Source organism: Peromyscus maniculatus, chromosome 23 (assembly GCF_049852395.1).
Source record: "Peromyscus maniculatus bairdii isolate BWxNUB_F1_BW_parent chromosome 23, HU_Pman_BW_mat_3.1, whole genome shotgun sequence".
NCBI lineage: Eukaryota > Metazoa > Chordata > Mammalia > Rodentia > Cricetidae > Peromyscus > Peromyscus maniculatus.
In genome coordinates, this window is record NC_134874.1 from 57,487,879 (window position 1) to 57,510,252 (window position 22,374).

General features: G+C 44.5%; 1 protein-coding gene across 4 annotated transcripts in view; it reads right to left on the reverse strand.

Moving 5' to 3' along the window:
* The window catches only part of Wasf3 (WASP family member 3), a 97,771-nt gene that overhangs the window by 22,637 nt on the left and 52,760 nt on the right, over window positions 1-22,374 (reverse strand). For all 4 annotated transcript variants that reach the window (XM_015998283.3, XM_006979640.4, XM_076561052.1 and 1 more), the window contains one exon: window positions 14,716-14,858. In XM_015998283.3, coding sequence (XP_015853769.1) covers window positions 14,716-14,848 — 133 coding nt within the window. In that variant the 5' untranslated portion in view covers window positions 14,849-14,858. The remainder of the gene's footprint in view (window positions 1-14,715; window positions 14,859-22,374) is intronic.

Consider the following 22,374-nt stretch of genomic DNA (forward strand, 5'->3'; position numbering starts at 1 on the left):
GTGTAGGATGTCATCAATGAATGGCACTGGTTATCTGGCACTGTGCTTGATGTCTTCTAATGGCATTATAGTCTCCAAACACTTGGAAATGCAGTACTGAGTCTCACACACTCTACAATCAGCATCTAAGACTGAGGTTTAAACCTTCCAGCCAGGCTCATCCACTTTCTTATGGATGCTAGATAATAGTGTAGACAGGGTCCCTATGTAGCCCAGGCTGGCCTTGACTCAGCCTCCCTGGGGCTGGGATTATTAGCATTTGACACCATGGCTGGGTCCCTCCTTTTCTTAAAATCTATTTAGTATTTCTGGAAAGATGTACTTCCTCGCCTTGAATCTCCAAATCCCATCACTATTCTTTATTCATTCTACAAATGATTAGTGAATGAGCACTCAGTGCCTCTAAGAAATTAACATCTCTGACAGAAGCAACTAGCAGTTATGCTGATTTTCCTTTTCTATTGAGTCTTTGCCCTACTGACAAAAGAGAATCTGAACACTTCAGGGAGACGGGTTGACTGATCCAAGAACACTGTGGTGGTTTGAAAGAGAAATGCTCTTCACAGACTCATGTTTGAGAACACTTGGTTCCCAGTCAGTGTGTGTGTGTGTGTGTGTGTGTGTGTGTGTGTGTGTGTGTGTGTAACCTGTAGGAGGTGGAGCCTTGCTGGAAGAAGTGTGTTCCTGGGAATGGGCTTTTAGTTTTTGGTCTCACCTACTTTCAGTTCATTCTCTCTGCTTCCTGCATGTGGATGAAGATGTGATCTCTCAGCTTCTTGCTCTAAACAACCGCCACCATGCCTCCCCTGATATTATGGACTCTCCCTTGGGAAATGTAAGCCAAAATAAACTCTTCCTTCTACACGTTGATTTTGGTCATAGTATTTCATCACAACAACAGAAAAGTAACTGATACCAACAATCACATTGTAGAAGGCATCTGCAGCTAACCAATCAGGGCTGGTTTTGGTGCTCGTGGCCAAATCCATGAGAAGAGGAACTGTGCCTGTGTACCACTGTGATTCCAGCAACAGAGCTGCGCCTTCCCATCATTCATTCAGCAAGTGAATGAGTGAGCCCAGCACAGACAAGAGGTACTGTTTTCATTCTCTTGATGATTAAACTGAGAAGCACAAATAGTGACCTCTAAGTGACAGATGATTGACCTTGTAAGTGGCAGAAATAGATGAGAAAAAATTTGCTTCTGTTAGTTTCAGCTTCTATCATCTACCTTGTTGAACCTTCTTGGCCACATACAACACTGTGACAGATCCTCACAGCATGCAACACAGAATCACACACAATCCAGTCACTTCACTTGAGCACAGCCCAGAAAATCAGCTGTCTGTCTGTCAAATAAAATTTTAATGAACTGGAGAGATGGCTTGTTCATTAAGAGCACTTTCTGAGCCGAGTGGTGGTGGTGATGGCGCACAACTTTAATCCCAGCACTCTGAAGGCAGAGCCAGGTGGATCTCTATGAGTTCGAGGCCAGCCTAGTCTACAGAGTGAGATCCAGGACAGGCACCAAAACTACACAGAGAAACCCTGTCTTGAAAAACCTAGATAGATAGATAGATAGATAGATAGATAGATAGATAGATAGATAGATAGAAGATAGATAGATAGATAGATAGATAGATAGATAGATAAACAGACAGACAAATAAATAAAATAATAAATAAATAAATAAATAAATAAATAAATAAATAAATAAATAAATAAATAAATAAATAAAGCAAAGAGCACTTTCTGCTATTGCAGAGGACCCAAGTTCAGTTCCCAGAGCCCACATGGCGGCTCACACCATCTGAAACTCCACTTGGAAGGGTTCCAATACCCTCCTCTTGCCTCTAGTCACTAGGTACGCGCACACACACATAAAAAAACACTCGTACACATAAAGAAGTAATAAAAATAATAGAAACAGATGTTTGCACACACATGTTCACAGGAGCATTACTCAGTATGGCTAAGAGGTAAAAGCAACTCATGTGTTCATCAACAGATAAACGGATGATGAAGGAGAATATTCACCTTTAGAAGGCAGTGAGTTCTGGCCTGGATGAGCCTTAATCACACTATGCTAAGTGAAACAAGATGGGAACAGAAAGGCAATCCTGTATGATTTCATGCACAGGCATTACAGAACAGCAAATTCTGACACAAAGTAGAACGGTGGTTACCATGGACTTGGGGAAGGGCGAGCATGGGTAGTTTAACGCAGTAATTTTAAGAAAATGACATCCCCACTCCCAAAAGGTTTTATTTTCTCAGGGTTATGGATAATTGTCATCTGTTAGGGGTTGGTTATAAGTTGTAACAGGGTTAGGCGCCAGATATTGCAGAGAATCCATAGATACTGATAAAGAAATTATTTATTATTTATATTGAGAAGAACAATTACTAAACAGGATAAGGCAAATCTGTTGCAGAGTGCTGGAAGGCCGGTCCCACGCTGCTGCCTGAGTCAGCCCCACCGTCCACGCCCATGAGGGCGTGAAGAAAATGGCTGCATATGTGCCCTCGGGTCTTAAGCTGGCCCAGAGGCCACGCCCTAAGGGCTGGGACCTCGAGGTCATAGATGAAACAGGTACCCACTACAAACAATGGTCAATTTTATGGTATCCATATTTGTCACAATTAAAACTAACCATGTGGAAGCCTTGAGGAGGCAGGTTGTTGGCAGAGTGGAAGCTGGGTCTGAACGTCATCGACTGTAGTTAAGGAGATGGACGAGCTTTCTCGCCTCAGGGCCAAGCTGCTCCCACTGACTCCCCAGCTCCTGATTTACATAAGAGCTTCCATTGACAACTTCGTGAACACACACACCCAGGCTGTCCTGTGAATGCTGAGCAGCCACCAGGGCCGTGGCCACCACAAACTTAGTGACCAAAGTCAGCAGTTGCCATGAGTGAACTGCTCTTGGGAACGGCTCTGGAGTTGAGAGCATTTGGGAATCCAAGAATGAAAACATGAACCGAATCCTGAGCGGGTTAACCTAAAACCAAGCCCTGCAAGGTGGGGTTTCTGTAAGACATCAACACTGAGTTCCCATGATACCCAGCTTACCTTGCTCCTGACTCACATGAAGCTAACCCTGTTTTTAACTCACCAGCTTTCTGAGCATGTGAACATTTGACCTCTGCACTACTTACACAGATGGCTACTGAAGAGGAAAGACACGGACTGGACCAATGTCTTCTTGTTAATGAGTAAGCACACAACACATGCTGCCCGTAGACTTGTTGAGAAGATTAGCTAAAGATATCAAATGTTTCTACTACTTCGGGGGCACCTCAAAATCCTTAACAGGCGCGGAAATGTGAAAGAAGAGCATTGCTCAGACCCTGTGTGAGGAACCCCAGTCTACCAGTGCTCTGTGTGTGGGTGTGTGACACACCCAAATGGCACTAATTTATTTTCTACCTGACCATTCATGGTTCCGAACACACAGGGACAGACACAGCTTGTGTGCACATGCACACACATGCAGATGCACACACTCATGTTCATGCTTATGCATTCATACACACACACACACACACACACACACACACACACACACACACACACCCCAAGGAAGCATCAAGAACTCTTCTTCTCCCTTAGCTTTTATAAAAATTACTCTTATGGACAGTGTTCATCACCAAGACAGATGTGTATACTGCAGTCTCTTGCAGAAGTCACAGCATCCTGTCAAAGCATGGTGAGTCCTGTTGAGAAACCTGTTCACTCTATGAGATGCTGTATGAGCACAAAATGATAGATGACATGTAGCCTCTACCATGAATACTTAACAACTTGGAGAGCATGAATTGATGGTATCTTTCCACTCAGAAGCTCTTGATTTATAACAAGATACAGAAATTAAAGACTTGTATAATTAATGTTTTTCAGCTGCAGAAAGCAGATAAGTGGCTAAAAAGGAAGGAAATGGGAGGAAGTGTATTTTCTGGTGAATACGAAAAAAGTGTTACCATTACAGTTTTCAACTTTCCAAAAAGATCTAAAATGCTGAATTCTACTAATATATATAGCAAGTCTAGTAGGAGCTAAAGTAAAGTAACTCGGGAGTGAGTTCATGACTGTATCGAGGGAGTTGCAAGTTATTCATTTGTTACTGACAAAGGTTTGGCTTCTGGGTTTATCAGGACCTTGCGAACCAATAACATCAGATTGAGAGATATGTTCCTAAAATGTCAAAGTATAAAGACTGTGAAGGGATTTTCGCCCATATTTGACAGCTGAGAATTTTCTTATTATTTTATGTGTATGGGCATTCTGTCTGTCTGTATGTGTGTGTGCATCACATGGCCTTGGGTCAAGTGTATCAACGGAAGCACAGAGGGTTCTGTCTGGGGCAGAATTGTCCAGCAGAAGACCGCAGTGCACTTGGTGTGTGTGAGCAACACCGTGGAGGCCAGCAGCGTCGCTGGGCCTGGAGAATGGCGGAACAGAGAAATTCATGTCTGCCCTTGGGGGCGGTGGAATGTCAGCAAGGTGAGATGATGGGAGGCCCCGTCCACCAGAGAGAAGGCGATGATGGCTGGGATGGGGGTACTGGCAGCAGGGGAGCGAGTGGGTGTGCAAAGTACGTATCTGTTCTCAGGGAGACTGAACTCATTTGCTACGGAGTGGACATCGGGTTTGAGAGAAAGGAGAAGCAAAGGTAGAAATTATACATTTGTGTTTCAGGCATACTGAATCTGATGTGCTTGTGAGAGACACCTAAGCAATGATATCAAGAGAGCAGTCGTATAAATGAATTTGAAATCTAGGGGAGAGGTCACAACTATAGATGTAAACTTTGAAGTCACAGCATAAATATTGACAGAGTAGCTTCCCAAATGTTTGGAAAGAGGAAAAAAAAAAATCTAATGGCCAGTCCCTAGAGCGTTTGTTCCAACAGAGAGGATGGGAAGAGACCATCCCAGGAGAAACATCACAGTGAGGTGTCCCAGACGCCAGGTGTAGACAGTCTCTCCAGGCAGGAAGCTACCCATGAACAAATGTCAGTAACAGATCAATTGATGTGGGTGAGACTGAGGGCATTAGCCACTTGGAAGTCTCTGCAAATGTTGATGTAGGTTCAGAAGATTGGATGGACAAAACCCGAGTGCGAACAGGAGACAGGGAGGGAAGTGGAGGCTGCTGAGCCTGAGGAGTTCTTAAGGAGGAGCCTTGCTGTGAAGAGAATCAGCCAACGGGGGAGGACGACCGAGAGATCTGGGAGCACTCACACTAGGTTCTATTTGATGGGAGATGACACAGAGCAGAGAGCTGAACAGGAGTGTGTGGGCTGCAGTGGCAGAATCGGATTTGACAGATGCATGAATGTCACATCCGTGCTGAGAAGGGGAGACCAGTGTGAGTACAGACGCCAACCTGGGGTTGAGCTCCTCCGAGGGGATGTAGTTCTCTTTTGTTTTATAAGTGAAATAAACAGCAAGTTCACGAGTCTACATGTGAGGTGGGAAGAGGAGATATGAAGCGGCAAGTCTAAAAATACAGACACTAATTAATGAAGAAATTACAGCAGCATCACTGAGCAATTTACTGTGGATCTCCGTAAGTAAAGCCCACAAAGACATTGGTATTTTGTGTTCATTATCACTATAAATGTGTCTCTAATTCCCATCTTGGATTTTTCTTTGACCAGGAATACTTTAAAAAATATTGCTTGATTTTCTAATATTTGAAAATTATCTTAAAGATAATTATCATCTCATTATCATCACACTCTATATATTAATCTCTTCAGACAGATTTGCTATATTCTAGCAGATGTTCCATCTGGTGAATGTTACCTGGGAATTACAACAATGTATATTCTTTAAAAAAGGACAAAATTTATATGGGCTGGAGCGATGGCTCAGAGGTTAGAGCACTGGCTGCTCTTGCAGAGGATCTGGTTCAGTTCTCAGCGTCCACATGGCAGCTCACAGCCATCTGTAACTCCAGTTCCAGGGGATCTGACGCCCTTTTCTGGCCTCTGTGAGCACTGTACATATGTGGTCCACAGAAATAAATGCAGGTAAAACACTCATATACACATAAATTTTTAAAAATCTCAAAAGTATGTGCACATGTGCATGTGTGTGCATGCTGTCCTGCACACAGTGAGGTCAGAGGGCAACTTGTAGGAGCCAGTTCTCTTCTCCCACCATGAGTTCCCAGTGACCAGACTCAGGCCACTGGGGCTGGCAAGGAGCAATCTATCTGCTCAGCCATCTTGCCTGTTTGAAAATGTATACCCTACAGCTTGGGAATTTACTATACAAAGATCAGTTAAGCCAAACTGATTAGTATTGTTTGAACATTTATATTATTATAAATTATTTTGTATACATTTTATTTCAATAATTAGGGCTTTTTAAAATTACACCCCAATTGTTATTTGTGACTCGTGTATTCCTCTTGTTAGTTTTGCTTATTTTATTTTTAAAATATTCCGGATTTTTTGTTTGTTTGTTTGTTTGTTTGTGTGTCTATGTATTAGTATGTGCACATTGGTGTAGTGCCCACAGAAACCAGAAGAGGGCATCAGATTCCCCACAGATGGAGGTACAGGTTGTTGTAAGCTGTCTGTGGGTGCTGGGAATTGAACCTGGGTCCTCTGCGAGAGCAGTGAGAGCTCTTAACCACTGAGCCATCTCTCTAGTTGCTAAGTTCTGTTTATTTTTCTTCAATATGCTTTGGAGCTCTCTTATCAGATGCATGCCTTCAACCTTTGAACTATATTGTCTTTCGTATTATCAGGTATGAAGTGATCCCTACATTTTCACTCCTTATATTGATAATTTACTTTTCTGTCTCTGTAACATATATATGCACATATCCACGCACATGTATTAATTATAAAGAGTTAGGCTTCATTGTATCATCTTCAAATATAACTTTTCTTCTGTCTTCTCTTCCTTCTCTTCCCCCACTTTGCTCCCTTGGACTCTAACCCTGCAAGCTTCTTTTATGTCCTCATTCCACATACGTTGTTACTGTCCCTCAACACTTCTCATAGTACACCCATCTGTATAAGCATACATGAAAATTAAACTTGCATCTGCATGTTAGGGAGAACATACCATCTCTGTCTTTCTGAATCTAGGTTGTCTTACTTAATAATCTTCATATCCATCCACTTTCCTTCAAATTTCATAATTTGTTTTTACAGCTGTGTACATATTTTCATTATCCATTCATCTGTCCCTGGACATCCAGGTAGATTCTACTTTCATGCTATTGTGAATGCTCTTGCAGAGGACCCAAGTTTGATTCCCAGCACCCATGTTAGGCAGCTCACAACCACCTACAACTCCAGTTCTGTGGGATCTGAACAGAGCAGCAAGGAACACAGCTATCCAAGTGTCTTTGTGGCAGGGCATGAAGGCTTTAGAGAATACGTCCCTGAATAGAATATCTGGATTGTATAATTCTGTTTAGTTTTCAAGAAACTTCCATGCTGGTTTCCATAATGACTGTACTGGTTTACTTCCCACTAGCAGCGCATAGAATATTCTCTTTCCCCAGACCAGCCTTTGCTGTCATTTGTTTTCTGGATGACTGCCATTCTGACTGGGAGAGAGGGAAACTCAACAGTCTTGATCTGCATGTCCCTGTTGGTGAAGGATGTTGAGCAGTTTTCAGAACCATCACCTGTGTTTCTTCTTTGAAGAACTGTCATTCAATCCATTTATAGACTGGAGGTTTATCTTTTGGTGTATCACATTTGCAGTTCTCGATATAATCACGATGTGAGGCTCTGTCTGAAGTGTAGCTGCCAAAGAGCCTCTCATTCCTCGGACTGTTTGATCTGCTGAGGGGTGCCTTTGCTGTGGGATGTCATTCTGTATGCTCTGAACATGTGTTGCTCTGATTGGTTGATAAATAAAACACTGATTGGCCAGTAGCCAGGTGGGAAGTATAGGCAGGGCAAAGAGAAAAGAATTCTGGGAAGAGGAAGGCTGAGTCAGGAATCGCTAGCCAGACACAGAGGAAGCAAGATGACAAGGCAGAACTGAAAAAAGGTACCAAGCCACATGGCTAAATATAGTAAGAATTGAGGGTTAATTTAAGTGTAAGAGCTAGTCAGTAATAAGCCTGAGCTAATGACCGAGTAGTTTTAATTAATATAAGCTTCTGAGTGATTACTTTATAAGTGGCTGTGGGGTCTGTGGGGCTGGACAGGACCAGAGAAAACTTCAGCTACATGCCTTTGCTGTAGAGAAGCTTTTTAATGATATGAAATCCCATTTGTTAATTTTTGGTATAATTTCCTGTGCTGCTGGAGTACTGTTCAGAAAGTTCTTGTTTATACCTGTGTCTTGAAATGTTTCCCCTAGATGCACACATTTAAGACTGGTCCATGTTCTTAGCCCTTTTATCACTATGAAATACCCTTCATCTCTTTCCTAGTCTCTCGTCTGATATTAACCAACCAGCTTTCCTATGTATTGCATTTGAATGATATATTTTCTTTCCATGATTGTCTTTAAGTCTGTGTATTTACCCTTAAACTATATATATTTTAGCCTCACTATTTTAACTTGGTGATCTCTCTTTTAAGAGGACTGCAATGATTGGGAAAAAGAGGCAGATTTTAAAATGAATGAATTCATAGAATACTAAGCCATCTGCAGAGACTATCTCTCATTAAGAGTAAGTTAATGGCGCCAGGCGGTGGTGGCGCACGCCTTTAATCCCAGCACTTGGGAGGCAGAGCCAGGCGGATCACTGTGAGTTCAAGGCCAGCCTGGGCTACCAAGTGAGTTCCAGGAAAGACGCAAAGCTACACAGAGAAACCCTGTCTCGGAAAAAAAAAAAAAAGAGTAAGTTAATGGCTACTAAGATAACAGAACATTTTTTCCAGAGCACCCAAAGATCTGTTATGTTTCGTAAAATAAATTTATAATAATGTCCCCCAACAAAGAAGCCTCATGAATTCTAACAGTGAAAATGGTTAAATAATTCTATGTACATAATAATCCTTAACTATCAAAAATGTGTCTTAGAAGAATCCACAGAATAATTATATAGCAAGGATGGGCTATTTTGTATACGGAGATGTCATTTATTCATTCTTTTTTTTTTTTTTTTTTTTTTTGGTTTTTTTGAGACAGGGTTTCTCTGTGTAGTTTTGGTGCCTGTCCTGGATCTCACTCTGTAGACCAGGCTGGCCTCAAACTCACAGAGATCTGCCTGCCTCTGCCTCTTGAGTGGTAGGATTAAAGGCATGCACCACCACCGCCAAGCCTGAGATGTCATATACAAAGCATCATCAGTAATTTCATCTGATGCAATGTTGTATATTGTGTACTTTGTATAACTTTGTGCTCTATTTTTTACATATAATTGATAGTACAAAGTATAGTGTGTGTGTATGTGTGTATGTGTGTGTGTGTGTGTGTAGAATACACTAAAGTTCTAATTCCTTTCTTTATGACATCTTGGGAACATTCTAAAGGGAAGAAGGGGAAATATTTATTATCACAAGAACAAAGAGAAATTCAGTAACAATCACTCCTGTCACAGCTGGCATAGACTCCTGGTGTTATTCTTTCTTTAAAAGGAAAATTATAGTGAAATCACATTCTAATGGTGTTGAGTATCTTCTTACATGTGTATTTGTTATCTCATTCTTCCTTGGTGAACGTGCACTGTTATTTATTTACTTTTAAAGAAAGATTTTTTTGTTTTATGTGTATGAGTGTTTGCCTGCATGTATGTATGTGCACCACAGGCATGCAGTGCTTGTGGAGGCCAGAAGAGGGCGTCAGGTTCTCCTGAAACTAGAGTTACAGATGGCTGCAGCTGCCATGTGGGTGCTGGGAACTGAATCCAGGTCTTGTCTGAGCGGCCGGTGCTCTTATGACTGAGCCATCTCTCCATCCCTCAGTATTTGTTCTCTTCTTGTTAGTTCCCTGCCTTGCTTACTACTGAGTTTTTAAATTTCTTTGATAAGTCTTTTATCAGATCTATGTACAAAACATATTTCTTCTATTCAGTGGCTCGTCTTTCCATTCTTTAAAAAGCATCTTTCTTGGAAGTTTCTGGCTTTAATGAAGTTTCAACTTATAAAAACATTGCACTATAATACCAGCACGGAGCTGATTGCAAGATACTGCAATTCTAATTGATCAGCTGGCTGAGAGGAGCAAGAGCTTGAGATCATTAATCAAGGAAGACGGTGGAGAAGCATTCTCGGTTTCATGTTAATTGGTGTGCAGAACCAACTGTCATTATCTGAAGGAAATGCCTCAACACTCCTCAGCTGGACACCAAGTACCAGAGTTAGCCAAAGCTGTGTTAGCGGGGCTTTGTTCCCTCACCTACTCTTCCAATCTCCGGTACTGGAGTTAGTGCCATTCAGAAGTCATCTGAAAATTCATAATGAAAACTTTGTAAATGTTACTGGATAAACTCCAAAGGCTTGTGGGCCTTTGTCTTTCATACTAACACTGCTCAAGTCACAAGTGTTCCCTCCTATGACTGTCCCTAACCTTAGTAGCAACAGCCACTATCCTCTCATTGAAAAGGCTTCCTAAAAATGCCACTGAAAAACAATGCTGCGAAAATCCTTTGTCTTGAAAGCTGGTGTTCAATTAGGCTGAAAAAGGAATGTGCTGACAGCCCAAAGACTCGGGAGAGCAGGGCTCTGGATCCTGTTCAGTACATAGGACCAGAATCTCTCCAGGCTTTAAACGGCATCATCAGTCCTCACTTTCTTGAGTTTCCAATAGACTTAGGAGGAGCAGAATGACCAGGTGAGTAACAGACATCCACAATTCCTTGGGGGATTTCTGGTGTCTCTGTCTACTCTAGAACCACGAGAAAATGGTGGGTCCCCAGGCCAGCCTCTGCTCTCAGCGAGGCACAGCCAATGTAAGATTAAGGCAAATGCTTTAGCTCCCACTAACACCCTCCACCATGATGGCCTGTCAGACAGCCTCTCTCTCATGCCTGCAGGAAATCCAGGTGCTGAACATGACCCATCTGGAACTGCACCTGAAAGTGCTAATGGTGGATGGCAGAAAGAGGGGCTGGATCTGATGGAGGAGAAGAGGGGTTGGATTGATGGAGGAGGAAGAGGGGCTGGATCTGATGGAGGAGGAAGAGGGGCTGGATTGATGGAGGAGGAAGAGGGGCTGGATTGATGGAGGGAGGAGGAAGAGGGGCTGGATTGATGGAGGAGAAGAGGGGCTGGATCTGATGGAGGAGAAGAGGGGCTGGATTGATGGAGATATTAGCCAGAATCCTAATTCCAAGACAAACAACAACACCTTTTGATGATAATTAGAAAAGACAAGACCATGAAAGACAGTGTCTAATGGAGTCAGGCTGGCCTGGAGCTCTCTGTACATTCAAGGATGACTCTGAACTCCTGGTCCTCCTGCCTCCAGCTCCTGGTGCTGAGATTACAATCCTGCACCACTTTGTCCAGCCTGGTGATGGCAAAATGGGGGTGGAGCCCACTGTGACAAAGGCAATACTGATCTCCTCCACCCCATTTAAAAATGACACTGTAAATTCTGATTCTGGTGCTAGCACAGCCCACGTTCTCACGGTGGCACACTCCTTGGGTAGAATGACAGAGGGTCAGTGCAGAGATGGAGGCAGTGAGGCTGAGATTGGCCACAAATGCCTTGGAGGGGAGAAAAAAACCAAGGGGAAGCCATCTCAGCCATTGTCTAAGCGACCAAAATCAGGCTGCGTGGTTCCGCTTGGCCTGCAGTCTTGCCCACCCTCACCGTCAGAACGTCACTAATGAGTATCTGAGGTGAGCAGCCCCCACCCTATCACACACACACTTAGAACTCAGTCACTGATAAACGCTCCGAGGAAAGACTCCTCACAGACTGAAGCATAATGGGGGGGGGGGAGCATTCAATGCAGCCAAGCAGAAGGAATTGCACAGGGCAAGTGGAGGGCAAGGCCAAAATGTAAGTGTGGTGATTTGAATGAGGACATCCCCCCCCCCCCCCCCCCCCCCGGCTCAGGTTCTCTCACGTGCCCCCCTGTGAGTGTGCTATTTGGGGAGTCGTGGACCTATCTGGAGAGACAGACACCATGGACTGCAGCCTTCTTCTCAGATCTGCCTGCTCTACAACTTGGGTTTCCTGGGTGGTCATCAAGGATCCTTATCCTGGGATGACATTTTAACAGCAGGTCCCATAATTCATTGTGTTTCTTCATTCAAACTTCCTAAAATGAATTGATTGGCCTAGATTATCTTTTAAATGCAGACACACAGGTGCTGTGGGATGGTCTGTATGTCCAGTTACTCTGGTCAATAAATAAAACACTGATTGGCCAGTGGGTAGGCAGGAAGTATAGGTGGGACTAACAGAGAGGAGAAAAGAAAGAACAGGAAGGCAGAAGGAGTCACTGCCAGCCGCCGCCATGACAAGCAGCATGTGAAGATGCCGGTAAGCCACGAGCCACGTGACAAGGTATAGATTTATGGAAATAGATTAATTTAAGCAATAAGAACAGTTAGCAAGAAGCCTGCCACGGCCATACAGTTTGTAAGCAATATAAGTCTCTGTGTTTACTTGGTTGGGTCTGAGTGGCTGTGGGACTGGCGGGTGACAAAGATTTGTCCTGACTGTGGGCAAGGCAGGAAAACTCTAGCTACACACAGGTCTCCACTTGGTGGCTGGCATCTCTGCTCCATGTTCCAATCTCTACTTATGGGATGCTTCCTGGAATCTTGTTTTAATGCTCTTCAAGTGAGTCTGGAGGAGAGAGAGGTTTGGAAGCCACTGAGGGAACTTAGGTAGGGACTGAGTGTCCTGGAGAGGCAGGTACCACTGCTGGTCCAGTTGTGAGGCCCCAGAGGATCAGTGGTGCACAGTGGTGCCAAGTCTCTGTTTGATCCTGTGCAATACAACAAAATCCACTCCAGAGTAACAGATGGATTCACAAATGACAGCTTTAAACCACAGATATTATCCTATACTTGGGGGACTGATGCCTAGAATGGACTTGGTCTGTACGGGATTAAAGTCGAGATATTAGCAAGGCTGTTCCTTTGGGAGCTCAGGAGATCCATTCCCCTGCCTTTAGCTTCGAAGGAGTGCCTGTTCTCCACCTTGAAAGGCAGGGGAGCTGATAGGAAACACTCTGGCACCAATTTTTCTACTGCTCCCTCCACATTTAAAGGAATCCCACAATCTGTGATTTCCTGGGCTCGGGAAATATCCTTACCCTAAGGGCAGCTGCTTTATGAATGTTCTTGAGTGTTCAGCACATCTACAGGTTTCAAGCACGGGGTGTGGCTACACCTGGAGGGGGGTTGGGGGTAGAGATCCCACGAGCTGTGTGCAATGAAACAGGTGGGAAACCCCTTTACATGGGACTGTGCCCGAACAGGCAGAATAAACCTGATTAAGATAACATTCCACTGAATACCACACTTCAAGGCGTAGCCTGGTTATTAAATTTTTAAGTTAAAGTCAGTTTTCATTACTTATACTTTGTCAGCAGACATTCTAGCTACAAACAAGAAAATAAACTTGCGAAAATACACAAAAGCAAATAGAAATGTGTGTCCATCAGTAACTTGCAAGAGATTTTTCCCTGTAATTATATAAATGTATATATTCTATGAATAACTATTACCCCAAAGTCAACTGTAATAAGCTTAGATTCCTGAGCAAATCCATTTCAAAATACATGTTAATCAATTTCCAAAATCAACTTCCAAGTTATGTTTTTCCATAATTTACAAATCTCCTTAAAAACATCAGTACCAAATATAATTCTTATAAAGAAATAGTCATGTGCAATAGTTCTTTTCCAAAATAAATACATTAAGGTACACGTGAGTCTCTCTCTCTCTCTCTCTCTCTCTCTCTCTCTCTCTCTCTCTCTTTTTGTCTCTCTCTCTCTCATACACACACACACACACACACACAAACACACACATCTACCTTCTGTGCTTAAGGCTACCAGAATATAGAATTTCATGGAGATTTTCTAGCTCTGACCAGTTCCTACAGATTTTAAGTGTGAAAATCTCTCATCACTAAAAAGGAGTGGAGACAAGTGAGAAAAGAAGGTCAGGACGGAAAAGTCAAAGTGGGAGAAATATATAATTTCAGAAAGCTTTGAAGAAAAAAGCCTTTTCATGCATAGTTGAATTCCCAGAATAGTCCCTTGGATATTTAATATTAACCTTCACTGATAGAGTGACGGAATCTTTCCTTCCTTAAGGGTGCATCCATTATCAATCAACTACATATATGTACAACACACGTGTCATGCATGCTATAATCAGCGTACCTATTTATTTTCTATTTGGAATTGGGCAAATATCTATTGCACACCAACAGCATACTGTTACACTGCGATGCTAACTGCTTTTCAACCTAACAGGTTAAAAAAAAAAAAAACTTGGTCCTGTCAATTTAACAAGACAGTTCACTAAAGAAAAAAATTTAATCTACAATTAAGTTCATCTTAAAAGGCATTAAAAATGAACAACATGCGAAGTCTACACATTTGGTCCTCTCTAGTGATGTGCAAGCTCAGTTTCCATGATGATAACTTGAAATGCAGAGGCAGGCTTCGGGAGCCTAGGGCAGGCACACTCATTGGTCACGGCGGATGGAGGAGGATTCTTATCTCCACAGCTGCCACTATTGAGTCAAAACCCACTGGGTAGTGTGAAGTCCATAATATACTGCCAATAACCGGGACAAAGTGGGGACTTACTCAAGCTGCTTAGCTGGCGGATGATGGCGGCGAGAGTGCTATTAGTTACACATTCAAGCTCACTGGTGATTCCTTCCGGCAGAGCACCGCGGCAGAGGTGCCGGGGTTCGATGTTCCTCTTCACTAAAGGCATGGCTGACAATCTAAAAAGTAAAAAGATATATATGTTCTTAAAAAAAAAGTCATGATTTCATTTAAACAAACCTGGAGTTTTAATTTTTTTGGAAATGGACTCTTGGCCAGGAATTTTAATTAGCCTTTCATTCCTGTGAAAGAATTGGCTGTGCGATACATGTTTGATTACCTTAAAACTTCATAGATTTCAGATATGTATAGAATTCTCCTTTAATAGAAGAATACTCTAGAGTTCCCGGTACAGGTAAGAGCCCGAGGACACGAATCATTCCCTGGCTCCCTCTCCACTGAAATGACAGCAGACAGAAAAGGAAAGGGGCCGGAAAAAAAAATTTACAACCAGGCATTGCTGTGGGATGTTCTGTAGGTCCTGTGGGAGCCCTTCTTGGGTTCTTTGTGGCGTTACCCAGCGGGTCCGTATAGAGGATGATTAGGACCACAGGCCTGAGTGCAGGTGTCTGAGATGGTCTGCACTTGGCTGTGCTGGGGGATGGTCTGTATGTCAAGTTGTTCTGATTGATCAATAAATAAAACCTGATCGGCTGTGGCTAGGCAGGAAGGATAGGCGGGACTAACAGAGAGGAGAAATAAAAGGACAGGAAGGCAGAAGGACTGACTGCCAGATGCCGCCATGACCAGCAGCATGTGAAGATGCCGGTGGGCCACCAGCCACGTGGCAAGGTATAGATTTATGGAAATGGACTAATTTAAGCTATAAGCACAGTTAACAAGAAGCCTGCCACGGCCATACAGTTTGTAAGCAATATAAGTCTCTGTGTTTACTTGGTTGGGTCTGAGCGGCTGTGGGACTGGCGGGTGACAGAGATTTGTCCTGACTGTGGGCAAGGCAGGAAAACTCTAACAACAGGGCATGGTGGTGCACACTTTTAATTCCAGGACTTTGGAGGCAGACGCAGGCAGATCTCCATGAGTTTGGGGCCAGCCTGGTCTACAAATCAAGTTCCAGGACAGCCAAAGCTGTCTCAAAAACAACCAAGACCGTGTCTCAAAACCAAACAAAAACAAAACAAAAACAAACCCATTAGTATTAGTTAAAGCAAAATACATACAGAATTCTTCATACATCTCTCCCAATGCTCAAGGATGCTTTGCATGCTCCTGTTATTACCATGGGTGAGGGACTGCTGGCAGCCAGGAACGTCTCTGAACGTCCCTCCCCGGTCACAGTGAGTCTTCCGTTCTCACTCCCCGAGACCCTGAGTGTCTGGCAGGTGTCCTGTCCCCAGTCCTTTCTGTAGAGTTTACCACCTATGTCTGAAGCCTCTAATCACATGTTTAGTTTTGACTGGTTCGATATAACTGGAGTCACACCAAGGCTTGTGGGTCTTCTTTCAATATCATGTTTGTAATACTTACCAGAGTCGGTTTATTTAATTTTCATTGCTTTAAAACAACAGGAGGAAAACCCAGCCAGCTTCCTGGGGCCAGTGAGGTCACGGACCTTAGAAAAGAGTCTACAGCTGCCACTGCCAGAGCATCGCAATCCCTACTGCATCTAAACCTTCTCTCTCTATCACCAGAGCATCGCAATCCCTACTGCATCTAAACCTTCTCTATCACACGTAAGTGTCACCACCACCCCCATCAATGACAGCTCTCTTTACAGCCCACGGGGCCATCACCGAAAACCACAACTGAAGAGTGTAGAGGTAACCGACTGTGGGGAGTTCAACTCCAGGGGACACGCACAGCCCCTGCATCTGTGGCTCAGGGAACATCGAGAAAGGCGGGGCAGAAAGACTGTAAGCCAGCATACCGGGAATCCTACTATGAAACCGTCTCTTCTAGAAACGGCCACATAAACAAGGCTGGGACAGTGGCAATATCAATGGACATGCCAACATTGGAGGGGGGACATTTTGCAGGGTCCCACTCTAGACAACCAACTACAAGCAACTGGTGACTTCTGGGAGAACGAGAATTAGGCCCTCCTAGGGATGAGCCCCACACTGGTTGTCCAAAGCAAAGTGGTCAGCCTTGAAATCATATCTACACATCAATAAAAATGGACTCAGCAGGGTGTACATATAGAATAATCATCAAATAAAATGAGGCTGTCAACTTGAAAGTGGGGGCATGGAAGGAGTTTGAGGGAAGGTTCCTGGGAGGGGCTGGAGAAAAGAAAGGGGGGAATGATGTAATTCTCCTGGAATTAAAAACATTGTAAAAATTAAAAAGACTCCACAGCATTCATTTTTATGAATTTTTAATACTTCTTTTTTTTTTTTTTTTTTTTTTTTTGGTTTTTTAAGACAGGGTTTCTCTGTGTAGCTTTGCGCCTTTCCTGGAACTCACTTGGTAGTCCAGGCTGGCCTCGAACTCACAGAGATCCACCTGGCTCTGCCTCCCGAGTGCTGGGATTAAAGGCGTGCGCCACCACCGCCCGGCGAATTTTTAATACTTCTATGGAATGTCCAGAAATACTTGTGAGTATTCATGAAAACAGACTACACATTCTTCCTCTATTTCTTTGCTATTCAACATTTGTTTTTACACATCAGCTGTGCCTCTGCCACAATTTACCTACACATTCTACTGCTGAATGCTTTTAAGTCATTTGAAGTTGGAGTCAATTACAAAGGATGCTACTTTGAAAGATAAACTTACACGTGGACACATACAAGTGCACCAGCTGTTGGGTTTCAATGTCCTTCAAAGACTCAAGTGTAACAGTCCTGGTATCTGAGGCACGGCGATGAGGGCAGGGTAGAAATTTTAAGAAATGGGGTCCAGGACTCGGTCACTTCAGGAGTGCCACTGAAGGAGGCTGGCAGACTTTAGTCACATGCCCCTCATTGCAAGGTTCTTAGCAATGAGGTAAACAGTTTGTCCCACTATAGCCTCCAAGACGCGTTACCTCAACAAAGGCCCAATGCAACAGGCCAACCAACCGTGGGATGGAACCCTGAACTGTGAGCCAAATTAGCCTTTCCTCTTTGATGACTGACTCCAGCATTTTCTAATACACTGAGAAAAGCTGACAGACACAGAACTGAACACGAGAGACGGGAAGTCGCCGCAAGACCAATGTAGCACAGCCAGATTGCAGACAGACAAGGCTGTTGCCACCTGAACTCCAGAACATTCCCCGCCCTCGCTACCAAATGCTCAGGAGTCAGGGGCACCGGGTACTAAAAAAAAATGGGAATGGAATACAGGAAAATTAGAAAAGTGGCTGCTTAAAAATGCACTTAAAGATCCTTCTTCCCTTGCTGGGAATCCCGTCTTCTGCCCATTCGGCATGACGCTGGGCACAGGAATAGAGATGGGAAATGCAGTCAGTAGAGCAAACATCTTAACTGCCCAGAACACTACACGTCAGAAAACTCCCTACCCAAAGACTGGGATATTTACCCCAGGGAACATATGAAGAAAAAAATCTACAAACACTGACACTGGTTTCTCCCTACTAAAATGACAGCCAGGTCACCCTGCAGTAGCACTTGTCAAAAGTCGCCCGGGCACACATGTTCAACCAGCTTTTGGGGCCGCAGATTTCAATAAAAGGCAGTCACAGCAGGAAAATGCTCCCCAACAGGACCCGTTTCCACCTGTCTTCCCTCTACAATATATTACATATTTTTAAACAAAGAACTGCTTCCCCAAGAGGAGATGGGATTCTTTGGTTTTTAAAACATTTTTCAAATGTTTTATTTCATGTGTATGAGTGTTTGCCTGCTGTCTGTAGATGCACTGTGTATGTGCAGTGCCCCCAGAGGCCAGAAGAGGCATTGGAGCTGGAGTTATAAACAGTTGTGAGCCATCATACAGATGTGAGAATTGAACCCGGTCCTCTGGAAAAGCAGCCAGTGCTCTTAACTGCAGCTCCTACACATAAATTATAAATGCAATCAGAACTGCACACTCATTGAAATATTTATGAGTTTCATAAACATCGCTCCTTATACAACACTAGAAAATCCAACCACTGAGATGAATTTTCAATTTCACAATCTTCTCCTACTGCTTCTTCAACTTCTAGGAAGAGAAGTCCAGTACCGATGACTCTTGTTAAATCAGTCCTGACACACTGATCTGGGATTCCTATAGCTCGAGGGAGATTAATAACCTATGTTTAAGCCCATGTAGTTGAGTTTTCCGTTACCTGAAGTAAAAACATACGGTCAGCCAATACAGTAACTAGATGTCATGCTGCATGGACAGAAGCCAGGAAGTCACAAGCGTGGACCAACCCTTGATTCTCTTCCTCCTCTCTTCATGAGCTCGGAGTTCATTGACTCCAAAACAATAACCTTCTGATCACCTTCCAGGTACCCACCCGTGAGATGCATGGTGCTGAGGATGCGACAGTGGGGGAAAGATGTACAAGATCTGCAGAGACCTTCCTCCAGGGGAGCTGTAGCAGAGAAGCAGGACACTGGCCAAGTCATAGGGCTGACGTGCCCACTGTGACGGCAACAGAGCAGAGGTCTGGGGCTTATGAATCCTTGCAATGACATGGTGCTGAGCAATCTCAAGGCTCACGGGCACTCTCTGTGACTGTGACTGATGAACTTAAACCTAGGGAATGCATGACGGCCAACTTCCAAAAAGCTCGTAACAGAGACTATGTGAGGGAGGAGGAGGAGGAGGAGGAGGAGGAGGAGGAGGAGGAGGGAGTCAAGCCATGAGGAATTAAGGAAAAGTTTTGTTGAATCACAGCTTGTTATCTGCTATTTTTGCCTTAGTCTACCATGATGGCAATTGAGCCTACTGGTGATATTTCAGACCAAACTACCTCATCCATTCTGTTAAGTGTCTATGGCACATCACTTCAGCCATCTGCACTTCAGATGTCTTTCTAAAAAGTGGGGACAATGACATTTCCCCAAGGGGAACTGGGGCTGTGAGCTTCCACACATACATCAATCACTCAGGAGACTGACTAGTATGAAATAACACAAAACAGTAACTGGTTGTAATAACTGCATTTATACACCAGTGATTATGATTTTAATTATTAGTCTCATTGTAATGAGAACAGTTGGCTGACAAAGGACAGACCCAAGGAAATTCCCAGCATTATTTGCAAAACATCACTGAAGAGGTACATGTTCAATGTGGGCGTGCTAGCATATGAAATTCCAGACAGTAAAATCTCTGAGTAAAGGGGTAAAAGGTTTATTATGAATTAATGTTTACTTGTGGGAGAATCCTTTAAAACAAGGCGGTAAGTCATCACAGTGAGCTACAAAACTAGGGTTCCGTATGCGGAAGGAAAAGGAAGAGAACCGATTGCTACACCCGTGTCGTGAGACACTGATCCCAGGAGGTGGGGACGAACTGGGGAAGGACAGACCAAAGGACACCACTCCAGTCGAGCGTGGTGAACCACGGAGGTGACTGGTGTTACTCAGGAGCAGAAATGACTCACCCAGCCCGGACGACCACTCACAGCAGCTGCTGCATTACAGCTGTCTGCCCAGCTGTGGCTGGGAGGCTCCTCCCTGGCAGCTAGCTCTCACGGTGCCAAAAGGTTGCTGGCAGAGAAAGGCCACCAATGTTTCTACCCAGCTGTGGACTCGACCGGTTACAACAACGACCTGCCAGATGCACTTGCTGACGCAATAGTAGCATGACTTTTGTGGGACTAATCAACTTTCTTTCTATTCCTTTCCATAGGAGGGGGCTCATGCCCCGCCTGTAAACCTGGTCAAGAATCTGTGGCTGGTGATGTCATAGGCCCCAGGAGAAAACGCACTACTGCTGTTTGGTAAATGGACACGAACTGCCTTCTAATGTTTGCGTTTATATCCACAGACTGGTTCTGCTCTCAGCCTTCACCAGAGGGGCGCCTTTTTGCAATGGTGGTGGTGAGTGCAGACTCACAACTCATCGAAGTACTGAGAGTCACTGGCTGGCATGCTTGGTCCACAAGCTATCTCTACCCCCCTCCAAGGCTGGAGAACACCCCGGGGGAGGGGCAGGAAGAATCTAAGCACCGGAGGTCCAGGAGGAGTGATGTGTAACAGCGTCTGGTCACGGCACTGCCCTTGTATTCCTGAACTCACCACGGCTGTGGTTACCTGCACCGGACTGCGCTGGTCACCTGCTACCGCGCATGGAGGAGGAGCCGATGAGGCCCATCCCTCACAGACTGTGGGGCTATGGGCAGCTAATGGGTGCTGGGGTGAAAGGGTGGCATCGACTGAAATGGGATTGCCCATGATTCATGACTAACCTCCACAGGTGCTCATGCAAGCAGGACAGGGAGGTGGGTGAGACACAGACGTGAAAATGACCGGAGTTCGGTGTACGCATGTATGAAACTGCCAAAGAATTGAAAAAAAGTCACAGAGCAGCAAAGGCAGAAGGGAGGGCCGGGATTTCTGAAGAGGAAGTTGGGGAGACGATGAAGCAGAGGCCAGACAGGATCGCGCTCCCAAGGCCAGATGAGACTGCCTCACACTCACTGCCTTCTCAGTCCTTTATCCCCCACAAAGTATGACACTTGGGTTGGACATCTGTTTGGAATTCAAGGCCAAACTTTTAACCTTGGACCTGCCAGAAACATGGTCGGTACAGAAACCTTTCGGACAGGAAGTCATCACCCACATCTATTTGGACCGATCCCTAATCGCACACATATCACTGATGCCTCGCTTTCAAGTCTACAGCTTAGCTAAAATGAGAGATCTGGGTTCCATTTCTCCAGAGCTAACCACTACCTCCCAGGCTGGGGGTTAAATGTGCACACCTGTTCTTTCGGCCAATCAAGCAGCTGGCTTGCACTGATTCTCATTCTCTCTCTCTCTCTCTCTCTCTCTCTCTCTCTCTCTCTCACACACACACACACACACACACACACACACACACACACACACACACACAAATGTCTCTCACATATACCTGTACAAGTCTATATCCTGTGCCTTCCTATCCCATCTTGCCAAAGGGTACAACATCTCTGTCGATCCGAGTGGGCTGCTGGCTAAGTGATGTGTGGTACAGGGAAGCTCGTGGCTTCCTTGGGAAACAGCTGTAAAGGCTAACCTGAGACTAACAAAATGTTTTTAGGGCACAAATGAGAAAAGCAACCTCATAGTCCTAGTGGAACATGGGCTTTTTCCTGGCTTTTCAGCCCGCCTCCCCCAAGAGCTGCCAATCTCTAGAAACAAATATCAACTAAGTGTGCTCTTAAGTGCAGCTCTCCAGAAGGAGAACCTCATACCCACTACCTCCTTTGCCAGGTCCCTGCCCTGGACTACTGCCCACCTCCCCTAATCGATTCTGGGCCACCTGACAAGACCGCTACCTACAGCCTCCATAACCCAAAGACCACAAAATTATTCAAACCAGCAAATTCTGACTCTGCCCTACCTCAGAGATTCTTTTCCACAGAGACTATGATGAAGGTCTTGTTCAGGGTCCCCGTCACCCTCACCTCCTGATGGATCAGGTGCTTCCCATTCGGCATGGCCAACCCTGTCCTGTTGGGAACCGTCTTTGTAGCGGTAACCGTCTCAATGGCTGGTGTCCCTGCACCTTAAGTGTTCACTCATC